Source organism: Gavia stellata, chromosome 6 (assembly GCF_030936135.1).
Source record: "Gavia stellata isolate bGavSte3 chromosome 6, bGavSte3.hap2, whole genome shotgun sequence".
Classification (NCBI taxonomy): domain Eukaryota; kingdom Metazoa; phylum Chordata; class Aves; order Gaviiformes; family Gaviidae; genus Gavia; species Gavia stellata.
Window position 1 is genome coordinate 34,175,774 of NC_082599.1, and position 25,839 is coordinate 34,201,612.

Genomic DNA, 25,839 nt, shown 5'->3' on the forward strand with positions numbered 1-25,839 from the left:
TGTAGAAAGGTCATGGATTAAATATGAAATGAAATGAAATCATAAGCAAGTTTTCTGTTAACACAGACTGAAAGGCTAAAATTGATAGTTAAATTCCATAAACATAAAATAAACTGCAGAACTTTCTATGTTCAGTCAAAATGTTACACAAGTTCTTCATACAGATTTTAAGAGAGGTATTGTGGAACTCAGAGGTGTCTTTGCAATAAGCTTACCATTACAATTCACTATCAAAGACTATTTTGACATAAAACCAGGTGTCAATGTTGGTAATAGGAGATTCTATTGGTTCTGTTATTTTGCACGAACCCATGAATGAGCTGGAATACAAAAAGAACTTTCTCCTCAGATGCAGCTGTCATTATTTCACTGTTAAGAGTAAGCAGTATTTTAGAAGGGGTGCAGAGATGAATCATATGTATATGAGATGGTGAAGGTAAGGGAAGAGATACAATGAGTGAGGAGGTCCCCAGACACAGCTGCTAACCTTTCTGCAATGCCTCAGACAAAGTCCAGCTCCCTTGTCAGCCCCTGCTTCTCCAACTCCCTCAGCTATCATAAATGCCCTGCACATATCCTTCTACACATACACACTGGTACTGTACACATACATATTTGGGCTGACAATTAAGAATTATGGGGTTTTTTAATGTTCTCCTTCAAACATCTGGACACTTTCAGGACTTGGTCTGTCTAGAAATTACTTTCAATAACTTTTGAAGGTAGACTGCAATTAAAACTGGTCTTAGCAGCACATGGTGTTGGTACCTTTAGATGACACTAGTACGCACTAAAATTTTCCAGGGACTGGAAGACCCGAAGGAGGAGAAAAACTATAAAGCCAGTTGTGGTGTTTTTGTTGTTTCAACAGTTTAGTCCTTGAGCTGAAAGGGAGAGAGAATAACAGGAAAAAGCTGACCACAGAACAAATAAATATGGCATTGGCTCATATTCATTACAACACATTGGACAAAAATGAACAACAGCAACTATCAGCTTTCATGCACTTCATTGGAAAATGCCAGTGTTGTGTAACTTAACCAAAAGGACCACGTATACCACTGCACATGCACAATCCAGAAGGGGAGTCCAGCAAACTCTAGAAGAAAAAAGCCATTTCATGTGGAGGTCCTGTTTACTTGGAATATTTATTGCTTTCATCCAAAAATATTAGTTTAGCGTATCACTGCACATTTTCTACTCTTTCAATTTTCAAAAGAATTCCAATAAACTCATTTTGCTACTGAATGGGAACGATATTAGAAAGCACTGTTCAGAGTCTTGGGGGGATAAGAAGGAGAAAAGGAAGGTCAAGACAGAAGAAAAAGCTTAGATGAATAAAGGTATGTCAGGGCAAAGCTTCCCATGAAAGATTATTGAGAATAAAGCTTTTTTTAAAACAAACATAAAAAACAATATATAAATCAAGAGCACAAAAGCCCTGTTTTATGATTTTTTTTGGTGCTGTTTAATTTCTTTATATCTTTTTTTGCCATTGTTAAAAAACAGCCAAAACTTCAAAGGCAAGCTGCATGTGTTCTAAATCAGGACTTCAGTGCTGATGTATGACAGCACAAAAATTAAAACTAAATAAATGTGCTGTCTAAACTCCCATATTTCTCAAAAAATTGCTTTAAAGGCTTTAGAAAATTAGAATTATTGCTTGATCTTACTTTACCAACCATAATGTTTTCACCAGAGTAAATGGCAAAATATTATATTAAAAAGAGAGAAAGAAAAAAGAGTGTTGTCTGAATATATCCGAACACCTGTATTTGGCTGTCTTGCAGTTTTGTCAGACGTGTAAGGGGGAAAATGAAACTTTGCAGTGATTTGTCTGATAGTGAATATGAAGTGCATAAATTCTCAGCTTATCTGCTGTTTTCTGGAAGGCTCCTTGACAGTCAGGGTAAATCGATGAAAACAAGGCAGTATGTCTATGAAGGAAAGAATAACATTCTTGGATTATCACATAAAGATGGTTGAAGAATGGACAGATTCTCATGAAAAATCATTTGTGCAATTTTTCTGTTATTTTCTTTTCAAAATATGAGCTTGTAATAGGTCAAGTTATTATTCCATTTTATTTTACTGTCTTTGGACATGATCTTGCTGTTTTCTCTCAAGTGAAGTGGCATGTCTGACTCCAAAGGTGTCTGGCCAGAGTACACCAGTTAAATCTACTTGCAAAAAAAATTGCAGGAATGGGGCCTTTGTGGCATCCCTTTTCCACTGGCATTTACTTTTACAATCGCCATTTGCTGTTCTTCTACTAAATCGTCTTGATTTGTATTGACTAATTTGTTTTATCAGGTTGCAAAAGGGGCAACTGGCCCAGGCAAATAGGAATGCAAATGCTGTTCTTTTTAGTAAATATTTCTTTGACTTTTAAAACTCATTCATCCCATCCCTGATCGTGTCCTTTTTCATTTCCTATTAATAGTCACAGGCTCTAATTTATATTCTCATTGAAGTCTATGGAGTGCTATTTCTTTGCAAAGATTCCTGAATATTTGTGTGATCAAGAGAACTGGTTATTTACTGGTTATCACTTTATCTTAATTAATCCCTATTCTGTTTCAATTGCACATTAAGAGAGCAGATACTACAGGATGTCATTTTATGAGCACTAATAAGAAATGGATAATTAAGGTTAGGAAGTCAAAGTAAGCAGAGTCTGGGGAGCCTCTAAGCTGAACTTAACATTTGGCAAAGCTAACACGTTTACAAACAGTATTACGAACATGAAGCAAGACTACACTATCTGAATTGTTTATTTGTGATTAATACTTCAATCAGTTCTAATAATGTGAAAAGATTGGCCATACTTATATATAATATAAGGACAGGGATAACCTCCTAGTGAATTCGAGATATTCTGGGCCGCCCCAACTTTAACCACGCAACCTTGGTGCCTGAATTGAAAGCCCAGATCCCTTAGATGGCCAGTGGAACCTCCAGAGGCTGACTCAAGAGTACCAACGCTCTCCAGAAGTGGCTAATGAAAAAAGCCTGTCAGCCTAAGAGAGATTTGAAGAATCTCTCGGGCTTAATTGCAGACTTCTGGATATTTACTTAGTGTTAAAGTTGCCTCTCCCACATATGGACTTCAGAGTTTGCCAAGATTCATCTTGGAGCCAGTTACTTTGAGATTTTTAATGTGCATTACTGATTTAGATAACACATTTTCATTTTTGGTAAATTTTCTAATAAAAGCTTTACAATGGTTAATCAAGGAAAGGGTTTGTCACTGTTTCCGTATAGATGTCATCTAGAACACACGTATGGAAGTGATATGTGTACTTTGCATATTGAACTTATTAAAATGTGGCCTGAAATTTTGTTTATAGAAAAAAGAAATATCAAGACTTTAAGATGCTGGATAGTTAGAGTGTGCGCAAGTAGAAGTAACATTTATGTTGCCTATGTTTTCTCTTCTGACTTTTTGTTGGAGAAGTCCACAGGATTTTTTATTTGTAGCAGGCCTTTGATGACGAACAAGGGAATATTCTCAGGCTGGCAAAGTGTCATTACCTTTTCCTATTATATTCTCTGCTGTCCAATGAACTGCTAAAACTTGCCATTTCTCTTCTCCTTATTTCATTTCTAATTAGGATATCAGCAGCATGTGAAAATCAATAAATGAAAAATTTCAATCTGGATCCACTGAAAGTAGTATCAATAGATAACTCGTAGTATCAATAGAAACTTGCTCTTTCCAGAGCAAGTTCTCCATTTTGGTGCAAACTTTCATCCAGCTGTAGGATGAATGAGTTGCTCACTTCAGGCTCGGCTGAAATTGTTTACACACTCTTTCTTTGAAACAGTAAATCTAGAAATCGCATATAAAAACTATGCACAAAGGAACATTGTTTAGGTTGTAAGGTCAATTGCTCTGAAGTTAGGCCAAGTGAGATTTAGGATTGCTTGCACAGTGGACCCCTTTTGCATATTCTTTAAGATAGTTGTTAATTAAACGAACATCTAGTATTCTGGACCTTTGCTTTTCTCAGTATAGAGAGGGCCATGTTCAGATTGTAACTATAAACCAGCAATAAATGCTGGCTTCAAAGTTTCTGCCTAAATCTAAGTAATAGAGGAGATGAATGTTCCTCTACCTTTTTTCTATACATCAGTTTTTTCTGTTAGCCTCTTTTCTATAATGAAAAGTAAGCTTAAACACCATGAGCTCTGTTGTTAAGAGTGGTTAATACAAAAGTGGCACTGTGGAACTCTAGATTGCTTGTTTTTTGAATCTTAATTTCAGATTAAATAAAAATGTTTTTCTAATCATCCAATTGTAACATCAACCAGCAGGTCACTTATGCATTGCAACTGGCCACGAAAAGCCACAGCCAGAAATTCAAATCCAAATACTAAATTGGGTGCACTATATAGTAGTCCCATAGAACAGATAACAGTCATGTTGAAACAAATTTCTTTTGAGCATTTCCAGACACAGTGAGGATGCAGAAAGACACAGTACAGCATATACAAGAAGGAAAAACATCCCAGTCTGAGGGGGTCACAAGGACTGTTCCTGCCTGTTTCTTGGGCAGTCGAAACAGCATAGGATGAAAAAAAGTGGTTTTTTACATCTGCCTCTGCCTGCCACCACACATCTGCTCACTCACACCTATATCAACCCTGCCAGCTGCACATGTTGGATTCCACACCTCTTGAATAGGCAACATCCAGGTCTTACTCTGATTTGTATAGATGTTAGCACTGAAGAAATGTGTTTTATTCATAGCTACCACCAGCAAAAGTCATCTTCAGTTTGGAAATGAGTGTTTTCTTTACCTACCTGTGAACACTTATTCTCAGGCATGTTTTCCACTCAGATCTGAGCACTAAGTCCTTGAAAGTGTTATAATAAATATGTAGATTTACTGTTTGAGTTCACAATGGGTATGAGGAAAAGAAAATGAAAGCTTTTTGTTTGTGATCTTTGTTAAAAAGCCTTCCAGGCCATCTTTGAGCTGTTCCAGGTTGGGCTAGGTATATACCAGGGCTTATCAGCTTGAGATGGATTCACATGTCACCTGGGAAGGAGACATAAGCCACCCTTTCCACTGACACTAAGGATTTGTATACATGGAAAGGTAGTTTGAGTTTATTTGTGATGACACACTAGAATAACAGAGTCGTTAAGATATACAAGTAGCTTAAAGTTTGGAAGGAGCAACCGCTATTGGCTCCTTAAGTCCAGATGAGTTCAGGAAACTGTTGTGCATTCATTGTAGAATCTCTGTTCTGTTTGATAAAATGTGGGTTTCCAAATACGCATTTGAACTTTCATGTGGATTTCATTCACAATTTCTAAATTTATTTTACTATAGTTAAAAGAAGAGAAATGTTTGCACTTACTTGGCCAAATTTTGCTCACAGTTCCAGAGGTATATAACCATTGCAGCCGTGGGATTACTTCAGGTTTTGTCTCTGTGACAGTATGGTAGTATGTCTGAATAAATGGCAAGTGATGTGATTGCTCCCAGGGAGTCTAGCTTATTGTCAAGTACCTGCTTATTTAAATACCTTATTTGCTTTGAGTGTTATCACTAACATTTTTGCCCGCACGTACAAACCTGTCACCTGAAACATACTGTATTTTCAATTCTGTACCAGCTCCCTATGTTTAGACCTCGTTTGACTTAGTAACTGGTCACTGAGGAATTCAGAGTTCACTGCAGACAAAATCTGAATCATTTTCATGTCATATAGCTGTGGGACTGCCTCACCTTTCTCTGTATATAAAGGATGCAAAAGTAACCCTGGAGAAGAATTCAGAAATGCTCTGCATCCCTTTGCAGAAATAAAGTCATAAGTGTTCTCTGCTCTCTTTACTTTCTGTCCATTCCTGATGTCTATAAGAAAATCTAATTCCTTGACAATGTTTAGTTTCATATTCACATTCATTTTTGTTCATGCTCATCCATTCAGTCATCCAGTAATTTCCCATGCATGCCTTTATTGCCTTTTAGTCACAAATGTATTTATTTGTCATCTTATTTAAAAAGTCTCTTTTATTAACCCAACATACACTTTTATCCTTTTCCCAATTCCCTCATGTCTCAATTTTTGTTTTCTTTCATCTTTCTCTCTCATGTGTAATTAAAATTAATTAAATAATTAATTCTCTCTAACATAGCGCCCAGCTCAGGTAAAAACAGTAGGAAGGTGCTAGAATTCTTGTCCATGACCATTTCTTTTATGAAATGAAATCAGCACTTTGGCCAAAACTGGGAATGACTAAAAAGTGCATCCTTCTCTGCTGGAGTGACTACCATATCCTCTGATGAGTGGAACTGTTCTGAATTTGATATATTTCTTTTTTGAGCTTCTCTATTTATCTGTAGTGATACAATCAAACACCTTTGTTGTCAAGGGTTTCTAAGTGGCTTTGCTATTCAGTTTGGATAATTTTTGCCCAAGCTTTCAGCTTCCGTGGCTCTTCAGCTTTGTCAGAAGGAAGAACAAATGCAATCCTGATGTTGTAGTTTGGTATACATTGTTTGCTACGTTTCTGGAGCTGCTAGGGAGCTTTGAGCTCTGACAGCAGGTTATTTTACTTCTAGTTGTTAAAACTCTGGAGGGAGAAACAGTAGATATTCTGGTAGTAGATTTTCAGTGCCTCCATTTAGAAAAGCCAATATACTGTTTTCCCTTGAAGAGGAAATTACTGATGTTGCTCAAGAAACAGTATCTTAACACTGACTGAATGATTTTTGCCCTGTTATGAACTTCCCGCTTTTAAGGAGAATGATGTGAGAAGATGACTGTGGTAATGCAGCTGCAACAACATCTGGAGTCCTCAAATTACCTTGACACTAGTTAGCTGGATTTAGGTCTGAGTGTAGCGCAGAAATGTCATCGTTTGTCTCGGTGTTCGATGAAGACAAATTATTTTAGGTTTGCCACCTTCCCTTAATACTGCTGTCATGCTATGGTGACAGGAGAGATAGTGGTCATTTGCTTGCCTACAGATCTTGCAGAATTGTGTCATTCCTGAGTGACTCTGCTCCTCACTCAGAAAATCCAGAAAGTAGTACTCCATGACTACTCAGCCACCTGAAGGCGTCTTTCACTCAGGCCTTGTTACAATGCACCTGAATGCTTATTTCATTGTTTTAAGTTTCTCTAAGAAAAGGTAGAAAACTACTGGGTGAAGAATTCTGTGAGAGTTTCTGGAGCACTAGTTCTCAAGTGATAATTAGTGGGTCGCCGCTTGGCTGTAGAAGCTCACAGAAGGGCTCTTTCTGAGAACTGTATGTCAGAAGACTGGAAAGACAGGGATGAGATCTTTTGGTATTCTAAGAAAAGATTTTATTCTCATACGTGTTTCTGGGGGGAAGAATTTCTGAAGAAACAGAGGCCACTCCTTTTCCAATTAACTTGTTTCAGATCACAAGTTGTACTGTACATGGGGCCCCCTCATTCACCCAGCAGCTGAACCTGGCTTTAATGTCTACAAAAAGAAAAAAAAATGGAACAACTTTACTCTCATTCTTCAAAAATTTTACATATCTGTGATGAGGATGGGTCATGTATTTCATTCTGGGGAACAGCCAATAAAAATATCTTCTACATATTTCCACCTCCTGTGCATCAGAACAAAGTGGCGTCAGTCCTGCCTTCACCTGAGGCCCATGCAATTCCCTGCCACCTTTTCTTGTGCTCCCAGCAGGTTAAGGCTTTTGCAAATTCTGCTGTGTAATAACATGAGTGACAAGGTTCTGACATGACTTCTCCATTCGGAAAGAAAGCTGCATAGAGCCACCTATGTCATTCAAATGGTAGCTACAGTTTCGTTTACTCTGTGGGGTTTTACCCACCATTTCAAGGCATCTGTGTGTCCTTTTAATAGTATGAAAAGGGACAAAGGGGCTGTTGTATGGGTTGAAATCACATCCTTAATTCTTATATTTTTGTAATAGAACAGCATAATAGAAAGTTGCTCAATGTATTTTGCTTGGAAATTGCAATTAATCAGAAGACTGTAAGGAGTCAGACCCCAAACTTAGTTTCAATACCATTTCCTTTAGTGAGTTTTACACATTACCTTTTCAATAAGTGGTGACAGGCAGTGCATTTCTGGGTGATTATAGCATATGTCAGGTGGGGTTAACGGGCACAAGGCCAGAGGGAAAGTGAGTAACTACTTGAGATGTACAGTAATCCCTTAGAAATGCACTGCCTTATTCCCTCCTGATACTATAAAATGATGTTTGTTAAACAACGTGATCCAAATCCTGAGGGGCAATAGACCTCTGATGCTAATACTGAGTTCACCAGGAGACTTGATGCCAAATTGGTCAGGAAATAGCGTATTTACCTCCAGTCTATCCACCTACAAGAACCCATCCCTGATATGCTTATTATATCTCTGTCCCTAGTCTTGGAATGACGAATGATCCACATCTGGAGACCAGGTCTTTAGATAATGGTGTATGCTGATTAACACTGACTGAGGAACTAGCCCTTAATTTAATGCAATATGTTGATGTGGCAGGGTCAATAAATGACTGCAAATAAAGTGAGAGCCTTAATTTGTAGACTCTGAGTAACTGTATATGTTGGAAAGATCGTTTAGTCCATGCTGCTTTTCTTGGCAGAATTTTGTAGACCATCTTCAGAAAATGGCAGTCAGTTCTCAGCTTCTGAGTGATGGACTTTAAATCAGATCCTTAGTGTTAGTCTCTTGGGTCAATTCAAAATTAACTGACTTGGCTTTTTATCAGTTAAAAAAAGAAATTAGACTAGATCTTCCCATCAGATTGTTTTCAGTCATAACTCCATGCCCACATTTCAGCTATACTTATTTATAACAGCAGAAACTTTGCCCCACATTTTTTTAAAATGTGACAAGTTGATTTTATAGGCAGTAGCATTATAATAAACTTCTCCAAACTTAATCAAGCTTACTGATTTATTTGGATAGTCAATAGTATCTGATTTTCGTTCCAGGGTGGATTAGAAACAAATTCCTCATACTTTGATTTTTTTATTTTTTTATCACATGTCTTGTTTTCTAGCCAACCCCTTACTGAGTCTGGACTCAGATTTGGAGATATAATCGTCTGTAATTTGTAACATCAGATGCATATATTGTATATCAGTTTAAATCAGGCAACTTGATCAGATTTGGAAGAAGTTATAACAGTACTACCCCTTGCACTATCAGCTTGGCAGACTTTGCAATATGTGGGACAGATTTTCAGTAGATAATTATCAGTCTGATTAGACTATCCCCATAGAATCCCTTTAGAAGAATTTTTAACCTCCAGGGGGAAAAAAATTAAAGAAATAAAGAAAAAGAAAAAAAAAAAAAAAGCCCCCCAAAATTCATGGAGAATCCCCTCACCACCCAGGTGAAGCAACAGCCTTTTTCAGAGAGATCTGAATCTGAGTTTCTGAAATGCCACCTTGCTGTTTACAGTTCTACATTTCCCCTCTTGGCTTCTGCTTTCTGATGCAGAACAGTTACATGTTCCTGAAAAAAACATTGAAGAACTCTGTCGGACAGATAATCTTGCTTCCTGGCCAACTTTACTTAGTAAAGGATTTACTAAATAGGAAGCAAAATTAAAAAAAAAAAAAAGGAGGAGGATGGCAGGACAGTGGAGAAATTATTACTTGGGCCAGGTGTGAGATGGAGTAGAGATGAAGAAAATGTGAGGAAACCGAGAAGAAAAGAAGGCATGGAGCAAATAGCTAGTAAGAACAGGGCTAAAAACATCCAGCCAGTTTTGGGAATATCCAAAGGTTCTTGCTTTGAGTCTGGCAGCTGAAGTCTGTGGTTGAATATTTTCCCTCTGAATCCACATGACAGCATTATAACAGCTCTAAAAACATCATCATTATTTTGTACATTGCTATGACCTTTCCTGGAGGATGCAGAATCCCTACTGCTTGATAATACAGGGTACAAAAGAAATCCCTTCCATTTGTTTTTAGTATGAATTAGTTGGGAGAAGAGTTTGGGGGAGTCTTCTTCCTCCATGTGTTTTCTCTGAGGAACATTTTGACAGGCAGCCAGTGCTGCCATTGTGTAGTGGAGGTGTACAAGTTCCTCCTTCCCGGAGGACTAAGCAAATGCAATGGACTATATGACCTGCTTGGATACATACGTATCTCAAGAAAGTTGAAGATGCCCAGACCATGCTACTGAGCATTGTCAAGGTGGCTTTTTCCTGTAGTGAGACAGGTTTGCATTATTTGGCTTTCGAAGAGGTATCCTACATATCTTTGAGTATGTACTTAATAGAGATTTAATACGTTATGTTCAGTGTAGCAGCTAAAGAGCAGCTAATTATGAAAAACATATTACTGTAGAACTAAGAGGCATGCAATAAAAACTTCTACTACATAAATTGTTAATCCATAAAAAATGTGTTTCTGAGACCATTGGTATTTATTTAACGTACAATTACTGTCTAATTTAATCTAAATTAAATGCTTGCTTAAGACATGTAATTTGAAGTGTTACTGAGCTTCCTTCTCCAGTATTAAAAGCAAGAAATCAGCAGCTAATGCCTGGAGGCCAGATCTCTACCATTTAAATTCAGGTACCTCAACACTAACATTCATAATTTCAGTCATTTGGAAAATGTTTTTCATAAGAATGTATTTGGCATTAAAATCTCCCTTTCCCCCTCACTCAGGGCCACATCCTGCCAACTGAGTCAAACCTCTGACTTAATCCAAATGAAGTTTTGATTGAGTAAAAGGTCCTGAATTAAGACCTGAGAAGAAAATGTGTTTTCTTATCATAGAGCACAAGCTTTGCAAAATGTTCTAGCTCCTGCCAGTGCTGGAAGGGTAAATTATCATTTGACTCCTGTATGGACATATTTATTTAGGACACGTAGCCTGATGACTCAGGAAGTTATGTAAAAACTGACCCAGTTAATTTTAGATGCTATTGTTGGAAGAGTATCAATAAAAATTAATCAAATAGTCACGAAGGAACCACAGGGAAGGAGCGCAGAACACTGGTGGGTAGACTTTTGGCAGCAATCATCGCAACAGTTTTAATGAGAGGAAAACACATTCTCAAGTAAATTAGAGAGTAATGACATGATTAAATGGTAAATAATAGTTAAATACATGCTTGGAGGTCCAGGACCGAGACTGTGGAGTTTTTGTGTTTTGCATGTATTCCTCTCCAGGCTGCTCCGAGTAGCCAGAGGAGCTCACCAGAACTCTGCCTGTAATTTAGGGTCGGATTGTAGCTTTTAAGACTCTGAAGCCGAAAAAGCTGTTGGGGCCCCACTGCTGAGGCTGAGAAAGCTGAGGCTTTCCCCATAATTCCCAGGCTTCACCAGCCTTTCAGTTCTTGACGTGTCCTTGCTCCTCCACCAGCAGCCTCCCCTGAGCAAGGGCCAGCACCACGGCTCTGCTCTCCTCGGCCGGCTGTTACCCAGAAAGTGACTGTGCAGGAGACATCTGCTCTCCTTATGCACAGCGGGGGAGAGGGAAGGACTCTGTCTTCTGCTGAGGCAGGTTTAGTCCCCACTAACTGGGTCTTTGCGCATTTGCTGGCAAGCAAATTGAGTTGCATATATAATTGTTTATGCAAACAAGGAGTGCTGCAGTGCTGGCTGGGAGTGGACCCCGTCCATATGGTTCCTTTCCCTGTCTGCTGAGGAAAGGATGTGAAAAGAATAACATTCACAAGTTGTCTTCATTCTCAAATGTTTCTTTCTCAAAATGGGAGGCTGTACATACAAATTCTGACTTGTTAGCTTCACTTTGTCTAGCCGTAATACACAACATAGTTGTGTGATGAGTCCATTGGAGGGGAACTGGCCCGGTTAAGAGGTGTTTTATCTGCTCTCTGTTTACCACTTTCCGTTCCAGGCTGTCAGAGTAAGGATACCTCAAAAACAAAAATAGAAATCTGAAATAACTCTGGGTTGTCTTTTGATCGGGTTTAATGTTTTTTCTTGGGTTTCAATAAGGCCAGGTATAGTTGCTCCAGCAACTTCAGTCAAATGAGGCAGAAGCCTCACCTATGTCTTTCCTTGCTCTTTGGCAGAACTAGAAGGAGCGCATGGGGAGCTTGTCTGTTACAAAAGGAAAAAAACCCAGCGCCCTTACTGGGACATCAGTCCACTAAAAGCTGAATTACTTGCTTAGATGGCAATTCAAGTGATCAGCCCACTATGTCCTTCAATAACAGCCTGGCAGCTTGCTCATTAATATAATACAGTACTAATCTTCCCTTTTTGCCTTCCCGCAATAGAATATTTTCTTACATAAGGCTGAATATTGTAGCTCCTCCACTAATAGCACTGGAGAAGGCAAAAGGGTATAATTAAAGAGTACATGCTATGTCTTTGATTTAAAAGTTTGTATTTTTACTTCAAAGGTTGGCAGATAACAGCTGATATACTGCATATTTCTCTAATACATAACATGGTTTATAACGGTTTCAGTTTTAATCTAGTCTTTTTTGCTTAGTTGTACAATTGTGCACCCACAGGTTTTTTGTCAGTAAAATGTAAACTGATTGGTCAGTAGGATTTTCAGAATTACTTAGTAGTGTTTTAATGTTATCTCTTTTGTAAGTCAAAGGTTTATCATTGTCTTTACTAGGATCATAGCAAACGAATATTAAGTGCTTTTGCAAATTCAACCCTGGATGTCTAAACATTTGATCTGTGAAGAAAACAGGTACTTTTAACATTTAAATTACAGAAATTATGAAAATAATAGTTGTTGCAAAACCATGCTCACAATTTCCTGGCACACTGCAAAAGCCTAACTTTAAGAAATTCTGCTCCTTCTCTGAAGTACAGATTCATCAAGCACATTTACAAGATTTGAGAAATATCCCTGTATGTATAAACTTTTCTCACTTATTGACTGAAATGATTGGATTTTTAATTACTTTTTTTATTATTAGTAGTATGTGACATTTTTACTCATGTTTATGGACACAAATAATTGTGGATACAGCCAGAGCCATTTCAAGCCCTGATTAATAGATGCCTGTCACTGAGTCAGGCAACTGGACTCTAAACAGCCCGAAGGCACCTGCAGCCTCAAAGAAGCAATGCCCATTTAAGGCTGGACTGAAAATTAAGCACTGATGTTTTAACATGACTTCCCATTTTACAACTGAACTTCTTCTGTTTCTCTAAAATGCCACTAATCTATAACTGCTATGTACCACTGCGAAAGCGTACAGTTTTAGAATATGGCAAATGCAAACTGAAAACGTCTTTTAAAGCCAGCGTCACATCTGACATCTTTTTCAGCAGGCACAGTAGAAGGGCCAAGAACTGCTGCTGATCTCTAGAATTCATGTGAGTTGGAAGATCCAGGATTCAAAATGCTTGTCTGTCCCTTTTCTCACCTTAGAGTTGTTCAATGGGACATCAAATATGTGCTTGATCTCCTTATATCAGGGGAGATGACTGATTCTTTTCATGGTACTTGTTACTATTTTCTTCTTGTTTTTCTTAATTATTTGGCATGAACTACAGCCCATCTTAAAACCATTACTTGACTGGGATTCCTTTCTTTCCATTTTGTTACTTCTGCACTCCAGGGGATTTCCTTGAGGAAGCTAATATCTTTCCTAGGTTGCTGTAGTGACACAGGATCCAAGTTTCTTTGTTAAGAGTTTCCATAACTCATTCAGTCACCGGCAATGTTGGTACTGTTGACTAAAGTTATTTCCTCCCTTTCTAGCAAGTCACCTTTACTTTCTCAGGGTAATTACACTGAAGAAAAGCCCCCGTCATGTTGATTTGGTTTGGCAACACTTTATCTTCCTACCGCGATCTCTGTCAGGAAAGATGCTTTCTATATGCCTCATTGCATGGATCCTGCCAAGGATTATTATTATAACATTGATAAGAGGAAAATCATTAGGAAATCAAGCAGACAAACTAACGTTGCAACAATGTCTATGAGTTATATTATGCAGTGTTGTCTAAAAGAAGAAAAAGGCATTGAGAGAGTCTTTACATTTATTGCCACACATACCTCAGAAAATTATGATGTGGCAGTAGCAACATTTGTGGTCATACAAAATTTTCAAAATGTGCAAGGAAAATATGGTAGAGCTTTCCGTTCTTCACAGAAGCTGTATGACATGAAGGATAATGGTGTCTTAAAAGTGCTGTTGGATTTCTCGCAGACTCAAAGATGTGGGGAGTCTGCGCCTGTTCATTCTTCTTCATTTCCTTTAAATGCTGTATGTACGACTCACTTTACACTGTTGGCACTCTCTTCTTATGAAACCAAAGATCACATGTGTAACATGCAGACAGAAATAAATCCTGTAGGTAAAAGAAAGTAGAAATTGGCTAAAGATCAAAGGTTATCCTCATTCCACTCCTTCCTTCACTTTTATTATCCTGTCTAAATTTGGTCTTTTGTAGAGAGTATTGGATGGGGGTTTTTTCATGAGGAAAGGTTAGGCTTAAACGAGAGTTTAAGATTTTATTTGTTTTTCAACCCTGTATGTAATTCAAACCACAGTGTAGTTACTTTGCTAGAATCAAACCTGCAGTTCTTAGAGGGTACAGGAGATTGTGGAGTGGCTTAAGGAAACAATATTTCACCTCAAGTGTTCTGTGATCATCTATAGATTAAGTGGCAAATAGATCTTTTTTCTTTTTTTTTTTTTTTTTGTCTGAACAGCTAAAACAAATCTCGTATTATTAAAGTCCGTATTCTAAAAACAGTTGGGCATGTGCTTAACACAGTCCTAAGATGTAAATGGAGCCAACTGTGTGATTGCTTGTTTGCCAGATCAAGCCATAAGTTTGTGTCTTGGAAAATTCCTCTAGAAAATATGCTTGTAATTTTTATAGTTTTTTAATTTTTGATGACCTTCTTCACTGGAACATAATAAAAAGATATTGATTTTCCTGCCGAAGCTTTAGCAGGTACCTTCTAAGTGCTTTATTTAAGGCTATGAAATGCACTGGAATGACTAGTGATGACCATCGGTAGAGCAACTAGAACAGACCAATTAGAAAAGTTAAGAACAAGATGTGAAGGGTATTTAACTTCAATAGTTTCAAAGCTTTACTTATTATTACTCACATAAAGGAGATTAATCAAAAACAATAGTTGTCCCAGGAAACTACCACAAAACTTCTCTCCAAAATCTTGTCTCTGGCAATTTTTTCTTGTTGTTAAAACTGAAATAAACTAATTTTACTTGAATCACAGATGAAAACTTTGTGGTAGTGTTTATGTAGTTATAGATCACCACGTAAAATGAAGTACCATAATTTCTGGCTGTTGTGCAGAATTGCTTAGAACATTGTTGGTCAGGAGTGAGCGATACTGGTAGAGGTATCTATGAAGTTCTGGACAGTTTCAACTTATACCAAAACCTTGAATCAAAGTAAATGATCCAGTTGTTAGTGCTGCCTCCAAAAATACGTCAAAATGGAGCTAAGAGGTAACATATGTTTCCACCATTTTTCACTCCATGGTCGTATATTATACTCAAACCCCAAATACAAAGGAAGAAGCAATTTGTAAATAAAATTTCATCATCTGATTTGGAAAATACAATTACTTTTAATTATCATAGTTTAACTGCAAATATTATTTGTCATACCGATGCCATAAGTGACCAGGGTTATGTCAGATATCTCTAAATGACATGGGTATATGTTACACTGATGTGCAAATAGGAAGAGAATCCAGGGTGATAATGGTTAATGAAGGCAAGAAGAGAGACAACTTCATGTTTCAACTAATCTCCAGCTATTAGGGATCAGCATGAGGGATATTATCTCACATCTGCCTCATGCAAAATTCCGTATACCTAACTCCAAAGCATCTGGTGTGGGCCATAGTCAGAAACAGGATACTGGACTAAATATATCCCATGCTCCCTGTGCAATATCCATAAGCTTTCTATATTCTCATGCAGCAGATGTGAAATATGCCAGTAATATCTGTTCTGCTTTAATTATTTGCACTACTGTATTTGAATACTAGGTTTTGGTCACCTAACCAAGCAATTGCTGAAGCTAGCGGATGGCCGTGTTGTGCTGGCACTGGAGGGAGGACATGACCTTACTGCCATCTGTGATGCATCTGAAGCCTGTATAAACGCCCTTTTAGGAAATGAGGTAAAACATAAATCGTAGTAGGTGGAGAGAATGATCCAAGTTTGCTGAAACTCCTATCTTTGATTTTCTTTTAGTAACAATGGCATCAGTTCTTTTTTCGTTTGGTATAAAAACCATGCAATTTGAACATGTCTTAGAAATGAGCAGACCTCAGATGAGCTGGTTTGGATAAATACCTCTAAACTAGATGATTACATAAATCCTTTAGTATTTTCCTAAATTATTCCCAGTTCTGAGTAAGATTTAATACCCCAAAATTGCTTTTGGTGATGTTGCGCTGAATACCAGACTTGACATCATTGGTAGTCATTGGTGCGCATATCATCTACCAGGATTGGACCTTCCAGACAATTATCATGGAGAAAAAATGGCTTTTGCAAGGTATCTGGTAATCTTAGGAACTGGATATTGCAAAGGCACATTTTTTGCAGTATTTTGACACTTCAACTGGCATGTGAAAGAACATATTTCAGAGGTTTTTGAAATTGAACAATACTAATAAAAATGTGTCCAAGACTTCAATACTGGGGTTTTTTTAAGTTATAAATGAAGATTCAGGTTGATCCGTATGTAATTTAAATGGAGTGCCCAAGATTTATCAAAAACTTTTGAGAGTGGCCTATCAGACTAAGTAAATATGAGTACGTGCTATTTATGTACACAAACACAAGATAAGCATTCATATTAGTGAAAATTGTTCTGTTGTCCACTAGAAAATATCTTTTCTCCTATAAATATGGTGAGAAGGAAGACAAGCTTACTGAAGGTGCAGCCAAAATAATTCATGGAAGGACAAAAGCCTTTATCATAAATTGTGAATTTTGCAAGATCTTTTTATAAAGTGCAGTGTGTTACTTTTTTTTCCCCAGAGGAAGTGGTGATAGCTATATAATCTCTCCAATCAAATGTATTAGTGCCAAATTGCAAGCTAGTCTGCCAGTTCCCTTCCATTTCTAGACTTTATACCTATGTGAATATTGTGAAGTAATGTGTCTTCTGATGGATATTGGATAAAGGGATTTTCTAAATATTCTTCTAAACCTTTGCTTTTCATCTTTATGACCCATCGAGAAAAATATTTTTATGCTCCTTATTTTTTACATTATACATGCAATGAATAAAGTGATAGCTTTTTAAAAAATATTCTCAGAAATGTGAAGAAGTAGACATGTCCAGAAAAAAAAAAGCTTTCATTGGGTCATATCTACTATCACCTTTGACAAATCCCATAAGGAGAGTTTTCCAGTGTGGTGACATGCACTATTGAAAAAGATGCTCGGCTCAGTGTTGGTCCTTTTATTTAGGTGCTGAAATACGGATTACAAAACCTAGCTTGAGACATTTGACAATCAGTAAATGCAGCGTTGCCTTCCTGATCAGCTGCCATTCCAGGGCACTCGCATTGATATTCTCTGTTGCCATCTTCCCTGACGTAGTACCTTACAGCATCAGTGGCTTTTCATTGCCCTTCTAAACCCATTCTCTGAAATTTGCACCCTTGTGGAACTAATGCAAATGGTACAATGCTGACGATACTATGTGCCTTCCTCTGTGTAGGTGCCTGGGTCCCTCTATCCAGTTATGACCATTTGGTGGTGCTACCCATTTATGAAAACTGCCTTGTATGGTTTTAACACTATATCACACCCAGCTGCTATTTCTGCTGTCACTGACTAGCCATTATTCAAGAAAAAATACCAATTGTGAGAAAAAGGAATAGGATAAGGGTTCTGGAAGGCACTTTCTTCCATTTTTTGTTAGAGTAACTAGAGACCAGGAAATTAGATAGATTGTGAGTCTATCTGTTTGCAAAATATAGCAAAGCAAATTTCAGGAGAGACAAAAATTCAGTAACTGAGAATGAAGACAAACATAACCATGCAGCCATTTTTAATTCACTTGCAAAAGAACATGATCGTTAACAACTTGGAACACCTCATGCAATTAGCTTATTCTCATGCGCTCTTACTCACAGCATTGTCTTCAGGGACATGCATTAAATGCTCTGGTGCAGCAAAATGTCAAAGACAAAATATGCTGTGGCCTCTAAGAAGAGAAAAATACTCCAGAGAGGATGTCGTTACCAACACTACCACACACTACTGATGTTTGCTTAAAAGAATAAGTAAAGGTGTTGCTGAGGAGCAGATACTAATGAGAAAGTCTGACACCTAGTTAGCAGTTAGAAATCAGCATGTCTGTTGACATCTATAGATTGATGGCAATCTACATCACATGGCCCATAGCATATACATTGCTTGATTTCAGCATAATATTCATTAACTTGCCCATCAAACTCCAAGCATGTTCCTGCCAAGGACAGCAAAAAATGTTTTTCTTCAAACAACCAATTATTGTAATTTGAAGATGCATTCTTCCTTGAATGCAATTCTTTATAGGAGATTAATAGGATAATTATAACTTATTATCTGTCCTTCGCTCTTACAAATAATGGTATGTAGGTCAACCCTAGTTTAAAAATATTGGAAAGATGAACTTCAGTTTCTAAACACTACACATGTAAGTGAACTCAAATTAAAAAGGTTGGGAAAGACCTTTGTGAGGTACTCTGCAGTTTGTCAGATGTATTTATTCATGTGCTGAGGATTAGAATTCATAAACATTTTGCAGGACTTTTTAAAAACTTTTTCTTTTCTTTTATTGTTTTTGGCCAGGACTTGTCAATACAGAAATTCACTGCTTCATATGTTCTATTACCAGCAGAATAACATTTTAAAAAAAGAGTAATTGTAAAACTAGCCACAACTTCCAACATTGATGGAGAGCTGGTCTGACATGTAGAGGTAACATCGAACTTACAAGTGAAAAATGCTTTCTTTTTTTATTTTTTCTCTGAACACCAAGAAGGAAAACAGGTTGATATTCAAAATAGATATTTTTTGCTCTTAGTTATACGTGGCCTGTAGCACAGTGATCTGTTTACCAAGATAACTTTTTACTCTTCTCTTAACAAATGCAAGTGGAGCCACTAGGAAAAGAATACACTATCAAGTTTATCTTCTTTAAATAATTTGAGCATGGCACAGGAAATTCCTGCATACAGTTGTTGATTTTGAAGACTAACCAAAAAAACTATTAAAAAGGTCTCTTTTTCTTGGAAGAGCTCAGAATTTAAATGAGTTCTCAGCCCAATCTATGTGTGGTCAATACTTCTGAACTTCTCTGCAGAAGTGCTTTTGAACAATAATTTGAAATTTTACAGAAACACAAATGGGATTATAATTGTTGGGTTTCTCTGATTGGAAGTACTTATATTGTTAATCATTTCTTTCTCAGAACCAATTCCCTAAACAGAGGTGCCTAGTGCCTTTTCAGATACCTTAAGGTATCCAGGACATCAACACAGGACTGGTAGATCTAACACAAAGCTTAGAGGAGATCCACACCCTTTCTGAGCAGCAACTGAAAATCAGGCAAGACACCCTATAGTGTCTGAAATGGCTTAATCTGGTTTGGTTGTGTGAATCCCTCCTTAAATGATGAGAAAAACTAAAAAGGGAATTATGGAAGTAAAGGTAAGGATAAATTTTATAAAGATAAAATTATTAATTAGATAGTTTACATACAAAATTACTTAAAAAAAGATTTCAAGATCTCAGGTTTTCTTGCCCATGCTTCTGTCTACAAGTAGAAAATTTCCATGTCACTTTGAGAAAAATCTATTTGACCATTTGCAGAGCTAATTAGGAGCACTGTAGGTTATCTCCTTGGAAGGAAATCTTCCTAAGAGGTGAGAAGAGATTAAGCAGCTGGATTCCCTTGAAATCCAAAATGAAAACATGGAAATCCTTCCATGGAAGGTAAAAAGGCAGGATGAGCATCAGTTGCTTTAAAATATCCCTGAATTTTCTCCATGATTTGAGAACTTGTCCATTAAAAGAGCACCTGTCAAAACAAAGGAAATGATGGACTCAGATAATTAGAAAAGAATCATTGCCTTTAAACCTAAGCATTTCTGAGATGATGATATACTCTTGTGCTTAAAATTAAATTCTCTCATTTATTTTGATGCTCTTGAAATGATTCTACAGTTTTTAACAGATTGGTTGTATAGTTTCAAATACTTCTTTTTAAAGCATATATACATTACTTCAATTAAGAAAACCATTACATGTTAAGATTTGTATGTTATTCCAAGAAGTGTGTGAAAACTGGGTTGAATATTGAGATTTTTCCAAAAAGTCTTTGTCATGGAGAAGGGAAATTCCACACTATTTTGTCCGTCCTAGTTTCAGTGCTACAAAGACCTCTGCTATGCCTTTCGGTGCCAGGTGGTGGTGAGTAAGGCTGCTCTATACAAGCAAGGATAGGTTCTGGTTTCTTTCGAAGAGGCACTACTTGGATTTAAAAAACCCTCAGGGGTAAGCTTTCCTTGAGTTCAGTATCCTAAATCCTGCAGCTTATTTCCAACAGAACTGTGTTCACTTGGAGGTTCTTCTGCAGCCAGAGAGAATGAGGAAGAATTCCTTCAAGCACAAAACTCTTTGAGCCAAAAACTCAAGGATTTAGTTCTTCCTTCATCCCATCCCCTTTCAAGCAGCCAGGTGGGATATTTCCATGGGACATAGAAATCAGTCTAACATCACGGTCCCTCTGACCTGTCTACAGGTTTGGGCAGTGTCTCTTAGCTCTACGTGGTACAGCGGTTTGCCGTGGTATATAACAAGTGATAATTAGTCACAGACGGGGTCATGCTCTTCCTTGCATAGAGGAAACAGAGAAGTGCAGTCCACAGTGTGCTCTGCCCAGTGGGACCCTGCAACAAAGGCACACAGAGGATGCATGTCTGCTCTCACTGACTATGGCAGCCAAGGCTGAATTTGGCCCTAAGTGCAAAAACATTTCTAAGTGACTAAATTTAACATCTTCTAGTAAATATTCTTCTGGCTTGAATTTCAGTCTGAAGCAGAATTTGACAAAACATTGTGATTGGTTGGCTCCCAAGCATGCTTGAAAACTTATACTGGACAATTTTCTTGCCGAGTGTGAAGTATGTGCTTCTTTCTTGCAATCTGTTGAGCTGGCATTTAGGAGGGGATGGTAATTTAAGTGGAAAGCTCGTACTCTGCAGCTTTCCTGCTGATGATGAAAAGTTGGCATTTTTCTCCTTTGTGGAATTCAGTGTGAATCTGGGGCTGCCTGCCAGCTAGGCAGTGAGCTCTGCCAAGAGGGCCTGGGTTGCGTTAAAAAGGGGTTATTTGCCAGAACAGGTAGGCATTTCTCTCTCCAAAATGGAAATATTCATGGAAGTGAATATGGCCTGAGATCAATTTTAAATTGCAAGGTAAACTTGGTCACAATCTCACATCCTCATTGTTAATTTGAGTCTAATACTAGAAAATAATTAACACTGAGTCTAAGCCACCTGTCAACTGCTGCTTGCGTAAACCCAGAGCACAGAAATTGGCCCAGAAATAGAGAATTAGATGGAGTAGGAAACTGAAGCAATGTATGTGCCAGAGGTCAGCGTGGTGACATCAAAGTCCCCAAGGTGGGCACTGCTAGTCAGGAAGAGGTTTGGCCAAGGAAACAGAGAATATTCTGATTCCAAAGTTACATATTTCCAAGGCACTCCTTGTTTTTCAGGGACTGGTAGGTGCTAATGACCCTGTGTGCCTTTGAACCTATTCCCTACTGAAAACTGACTCGTTTATGTACCGCACTGTAACAGTGAATCACAAAAATACCTGACCAAAGTGCTTACATATAAACAGAAAGTGCTGAAACTTTGAGAAGATTGCTAATATAAGAACACAGAGGATGTGTGAGATCTTTGAACTTAGTCCTCTGTATTCATAGGCAACCCTAAGAGCAACAACGCCCAGTATTGGTGCTGATACACTTCTTGCACAGTTTATCCAGGAAAGGGAGGTTGTAGGGCTTCCTCCTGTAACCTAGGCATCCCTGAGGAGCCTGCCTGCCTTCTCCCCTTCCTCTGCCTCTGTCAGAACTCTCCATGCTCCTTACCTCATGCTTGCAATTGCCTCACTTTTCAGTTATCTCTAACTGCACTCTGCAACAATCTTCACTGAAGCTAATCTTGGTGCTTTAAAACATGACAGTGTTAAGGACAATATAGATACTGCTAGATTTTCGAGATTTTCCAGCTCAGTACCGACTGCTGTAGTTTCAGATTCTCTCCACGTTCCCAAAGATCATTTCAGATCACCTTCTGGGTGCATGAAATTTCCATCGTTAATTACTTCTTCAAACATTTGTTGATAAGCCTCTGGCAGACTTTGGCAGCCCAAGTGACTTTTGCCCATTTACATTGTTTTTCCTACTTTGAAAATGATTAGTGGACACAGTTTCTACTTTCATCTGCTACTTTGGGCACAAAAGCCCAATTCAGCTGTGTAAAAGCTTTGAAAATGTGACCCTTTGTGTCTGGTCCAAACTGTCTCTCCAGTGGTTTGGTTATTTCTGCACTGACTTGAGCTGTTCTTCTCTGAAAGATTTCTTTCTGACAGTATATTTCCAGTGCTCTTTTCAGCTTCCTTTCTGTTAGCCTCCAGATTTAATAGACTTCATGATCTGAATGCCAATAAGTGTAGGAGGGAAAGTGATGTTGCCATATATGCCAGGTGTAGAGTAATTTCTTTTGTTCACTGGTAGGTCTAACTGCTGATATTTTCCAGGGACACCCCTATGTCTATACAGTTGTATCCAACCAGATATCTGCCAACAGAAATAATTCTTTCAAATGCAGACAGTATAATTTCAAAGTGTATAGAAATAGCTGCCATAATCCACTGGCTTTATTTCTATAGTGTTTTCATAACGGTACTGCATTTGGGCTGAACAGGGTATATGATGTAATGAACTTACTTCTGGAGCCTGATAAGGTTTCCCTGATATGGTAGAGGATCCAAGTTCTGCCTGGCTATTCCTAAAGGTGAGGAGGCAGAATAGCTCCGAAGCAGAAGCTGAGCTTGGGATACAACATGAAAGTTTTGTGGAAAAAATTGTTAAGGAAACGATCAAACATGACTATTATATTCACATCACCTACAGATTTGTTAGCAGAGCTAACAGATGGAGTAATGACTGGGATAATTGTTGGATGTCTGACACTTTTTCTTCTTTTCTTTAATAATTCATCATCTTATCCTGATTTCTAAAAACACATCTGCCATTTCTAAATATTCATCTGATATGTCTAATATTCAAATGTAGCCTACTCATTAAGCAATTTATTTCTGTACTGATAAATAAAGAGGTGTCATTGATATATTAGGGAAAATCAAGACAATTTTTTGGCTCCTACAAAAATACAGCTCTGAAGAAAGCAATAAAATATTCACCTTTTAATAGGAAATCTCCTCTCTCTATCTCTGCATCAGTTGCAGAGGTTAACTGCAGTTGCTTCCAGCTTAATAATTAGTACAAGAGGTCTGCAGAAAGAATCTCAAGGTACTCAAAGGGCAAAGCAAGACACAGCTCTCAGATCTTGCAGTCTGGCAATTCCATACCTTGTACTATTATTTCTACTGCTATAGCCTAGAGCTATTTTGTCCAACTTCAGGGGAGTGAATTGGTTGTCAAAGCCTTAGGAATTAGGAAATTGTCAAAACAGAACCTTAAGCTACTGTTTGCTTCCCCTTCTGTGTTCCTGTACCCAGTATGACCAAACAGAACTTCAGGATTTTGTCCACTTCCTGGCCAAATGATAGATTGCTTTAAACAGAAAATAGCAAGTGATAAAAGCAAGTGCTATTTATCTACATAACACAAGGTATAGATTATTATACAGATTATTTTTCTAAAATCTGTGAAGCTTGATTTGTTGGTGGGCATTTTCATAAATATGCAGTTTTCCCCTGGGTACCTGCAAGAGTTACCAAATAGAGTAAACTATGAAGATCGTAAAGTAAATGTGGTTTAAGAATTACAAATGTATCTGTAAATATTATTTTTATTGTAATTGCTCTCTTCATTCTAATCCATGATACATATTAGATAGCAACAATCTTCCTTTGCAGTTTGGCATCCTCGGTAACCAAGTAGAGTTGGGACCCAGTCAGATCCTACAGTACTTCTGTGCACACTTGCTCACTACCCAGAATGGATTTATGCTATTTGAAAAAAAAAAATAGTGCTATTGTTTGTAGCCACAAGGAAATCTTCCAGCTGCAATCCCATACGGGATTCTAAGGAAATAATGACATGAACAGCCCCATTCATTTTAGTTATCGGGACTGCAAAATACTGGTGATATTTGCAATGTCTTTATCACTGACAGGCATTCACTGCTGGTCATAATGGTAAGATCCCAGAAGTTCTGGGATTTGTAGCTGAGCTTGCTTAAAATAGCACCACTAAGGGAGTATCTACACTGCAGTTATTTCCCATTTTGTGTACTTGGATCAAAGCTGATTTTATCTAGTTAGTGGGTAGCAATGCAGCGGTAGCAACCTGGAGGACAATATATGAAGGTTACTGAACTATTAACTTCACAGAGGAAGCTCCTTGGGTGGCCTTCACTTGACCTAGTTTAAAGCAGACCCAGGCATGCTTAAGAAAGGAGTTTTGTCTGCAGTACAGATGTCTCCTGTCAATGATGGTCGAACTTCCTTAACTTTAGAGAAGAGAGGTTGGCATTGATATCACTCTTCCTTGCCTACCTTGACACGATTGCTACTCCTGGCTCCTCAGGAAACAGCCTTAACAGCCTATGCAGAGAAGTGAAAAAATTGTTTGGACTCTAAGCATAGTTCAAGGAGAATATAGTTATTACAGTACAAGAAGAGGCATTTAGCCCAAACAATCTTTTACCCTTTTTCTAGGAGAAAATGTATGGCAGGTGGACAAGAAAGAGTATGTGGATGAATGTCAAAATACAGTTTGCTTGGTGTATCTACCCATTGCAGGGCAAAAATAACTGTGCAGTAACTGAACACTTCTTTCTGCTAATTTACTATGATACAGCCCTACTCAAAGAATATACAATTAAAACTGGCTAACTAAAATACAGCTGACTATAAAAAACTTACTCAGACAACTCTTACTGCTGCTCTGCATAACCATTTTTTGTTTACTACTTTATTTGAAATTAATGCAAAGCTAGTAAAAGCAGCTGTGTTTTATGGTTTTCCCCTATAAATCTTAAACTGTGTAAGATGGTTAGATGCAATAACACCAGAAAAATAAAGATAATAGAGTGCACACTTCAGTTCCAGTGTGGCTTTAGCAAGGTTTTGTTTGGAGTGCCCAGCTGCGTATACAGACACAGTGGAATTTGGTTTGTGAGGAACCTACAAAAATTACACAAATAACTAGCATTTTTTTAATGAATAATACACAGACATGCACCTGCTTCAGAGACTCCATAGATTAGTCTTGCAGCCAATAGAAAAGCCCCTTGGAATTCAATTACATGGCTGGAAAACAGAAAACAAAATCATGGCTATACTTTTAGAACTGATACCAGTAAAATGTTAACCAGTTCTTGGTCTGAGCTTTTCCTGAGGATTAGATTGTTGCAGTTTGTTTTACTTCCCTGTGGTTTATTGAAAATTTGTATTATTCTATTCTATTCTTGCAGCTGGAGCCTCTCCCGGAAGATATTGTGCACCAAATCCCCAATATGAATGCAATAGCTTCTTTAAAAAAGACCACTGAAATTCAAAGTATGTTTCTCAGTTTGGGTTGGTGGGATGGTGGGTTTGGGGTATTTTTTATTATTAATTAATGTCATAGACATTAA

General features: G+C 37.8%; 1 protein-coding gene across 1 annotated transcript in view; it reads left to right on the plus strand.

Moving 5' to 3' along the window:
- Positions 1-25,839, plus strand: part of HDAC9 (histone deacetylase 9) — a 445,270-nt gene that overhangs the window by 404,905 nt on the left and 14,526 nt on the right. Inside the window, exons 24-25 of the mRNA XM_059818316.1 lie at positions 15,979-16,112; positions 25,678-25,762. Of these exons, the coding sequence (XP_059674299.1) occupies positions 15,979-16,112; positions 25,678-25,762 (219 nt within the window). The remainder of the gene's footprint in view (positions 1-15,978; positions 16,113-25,677; positions 25,763-25,839) is intronic.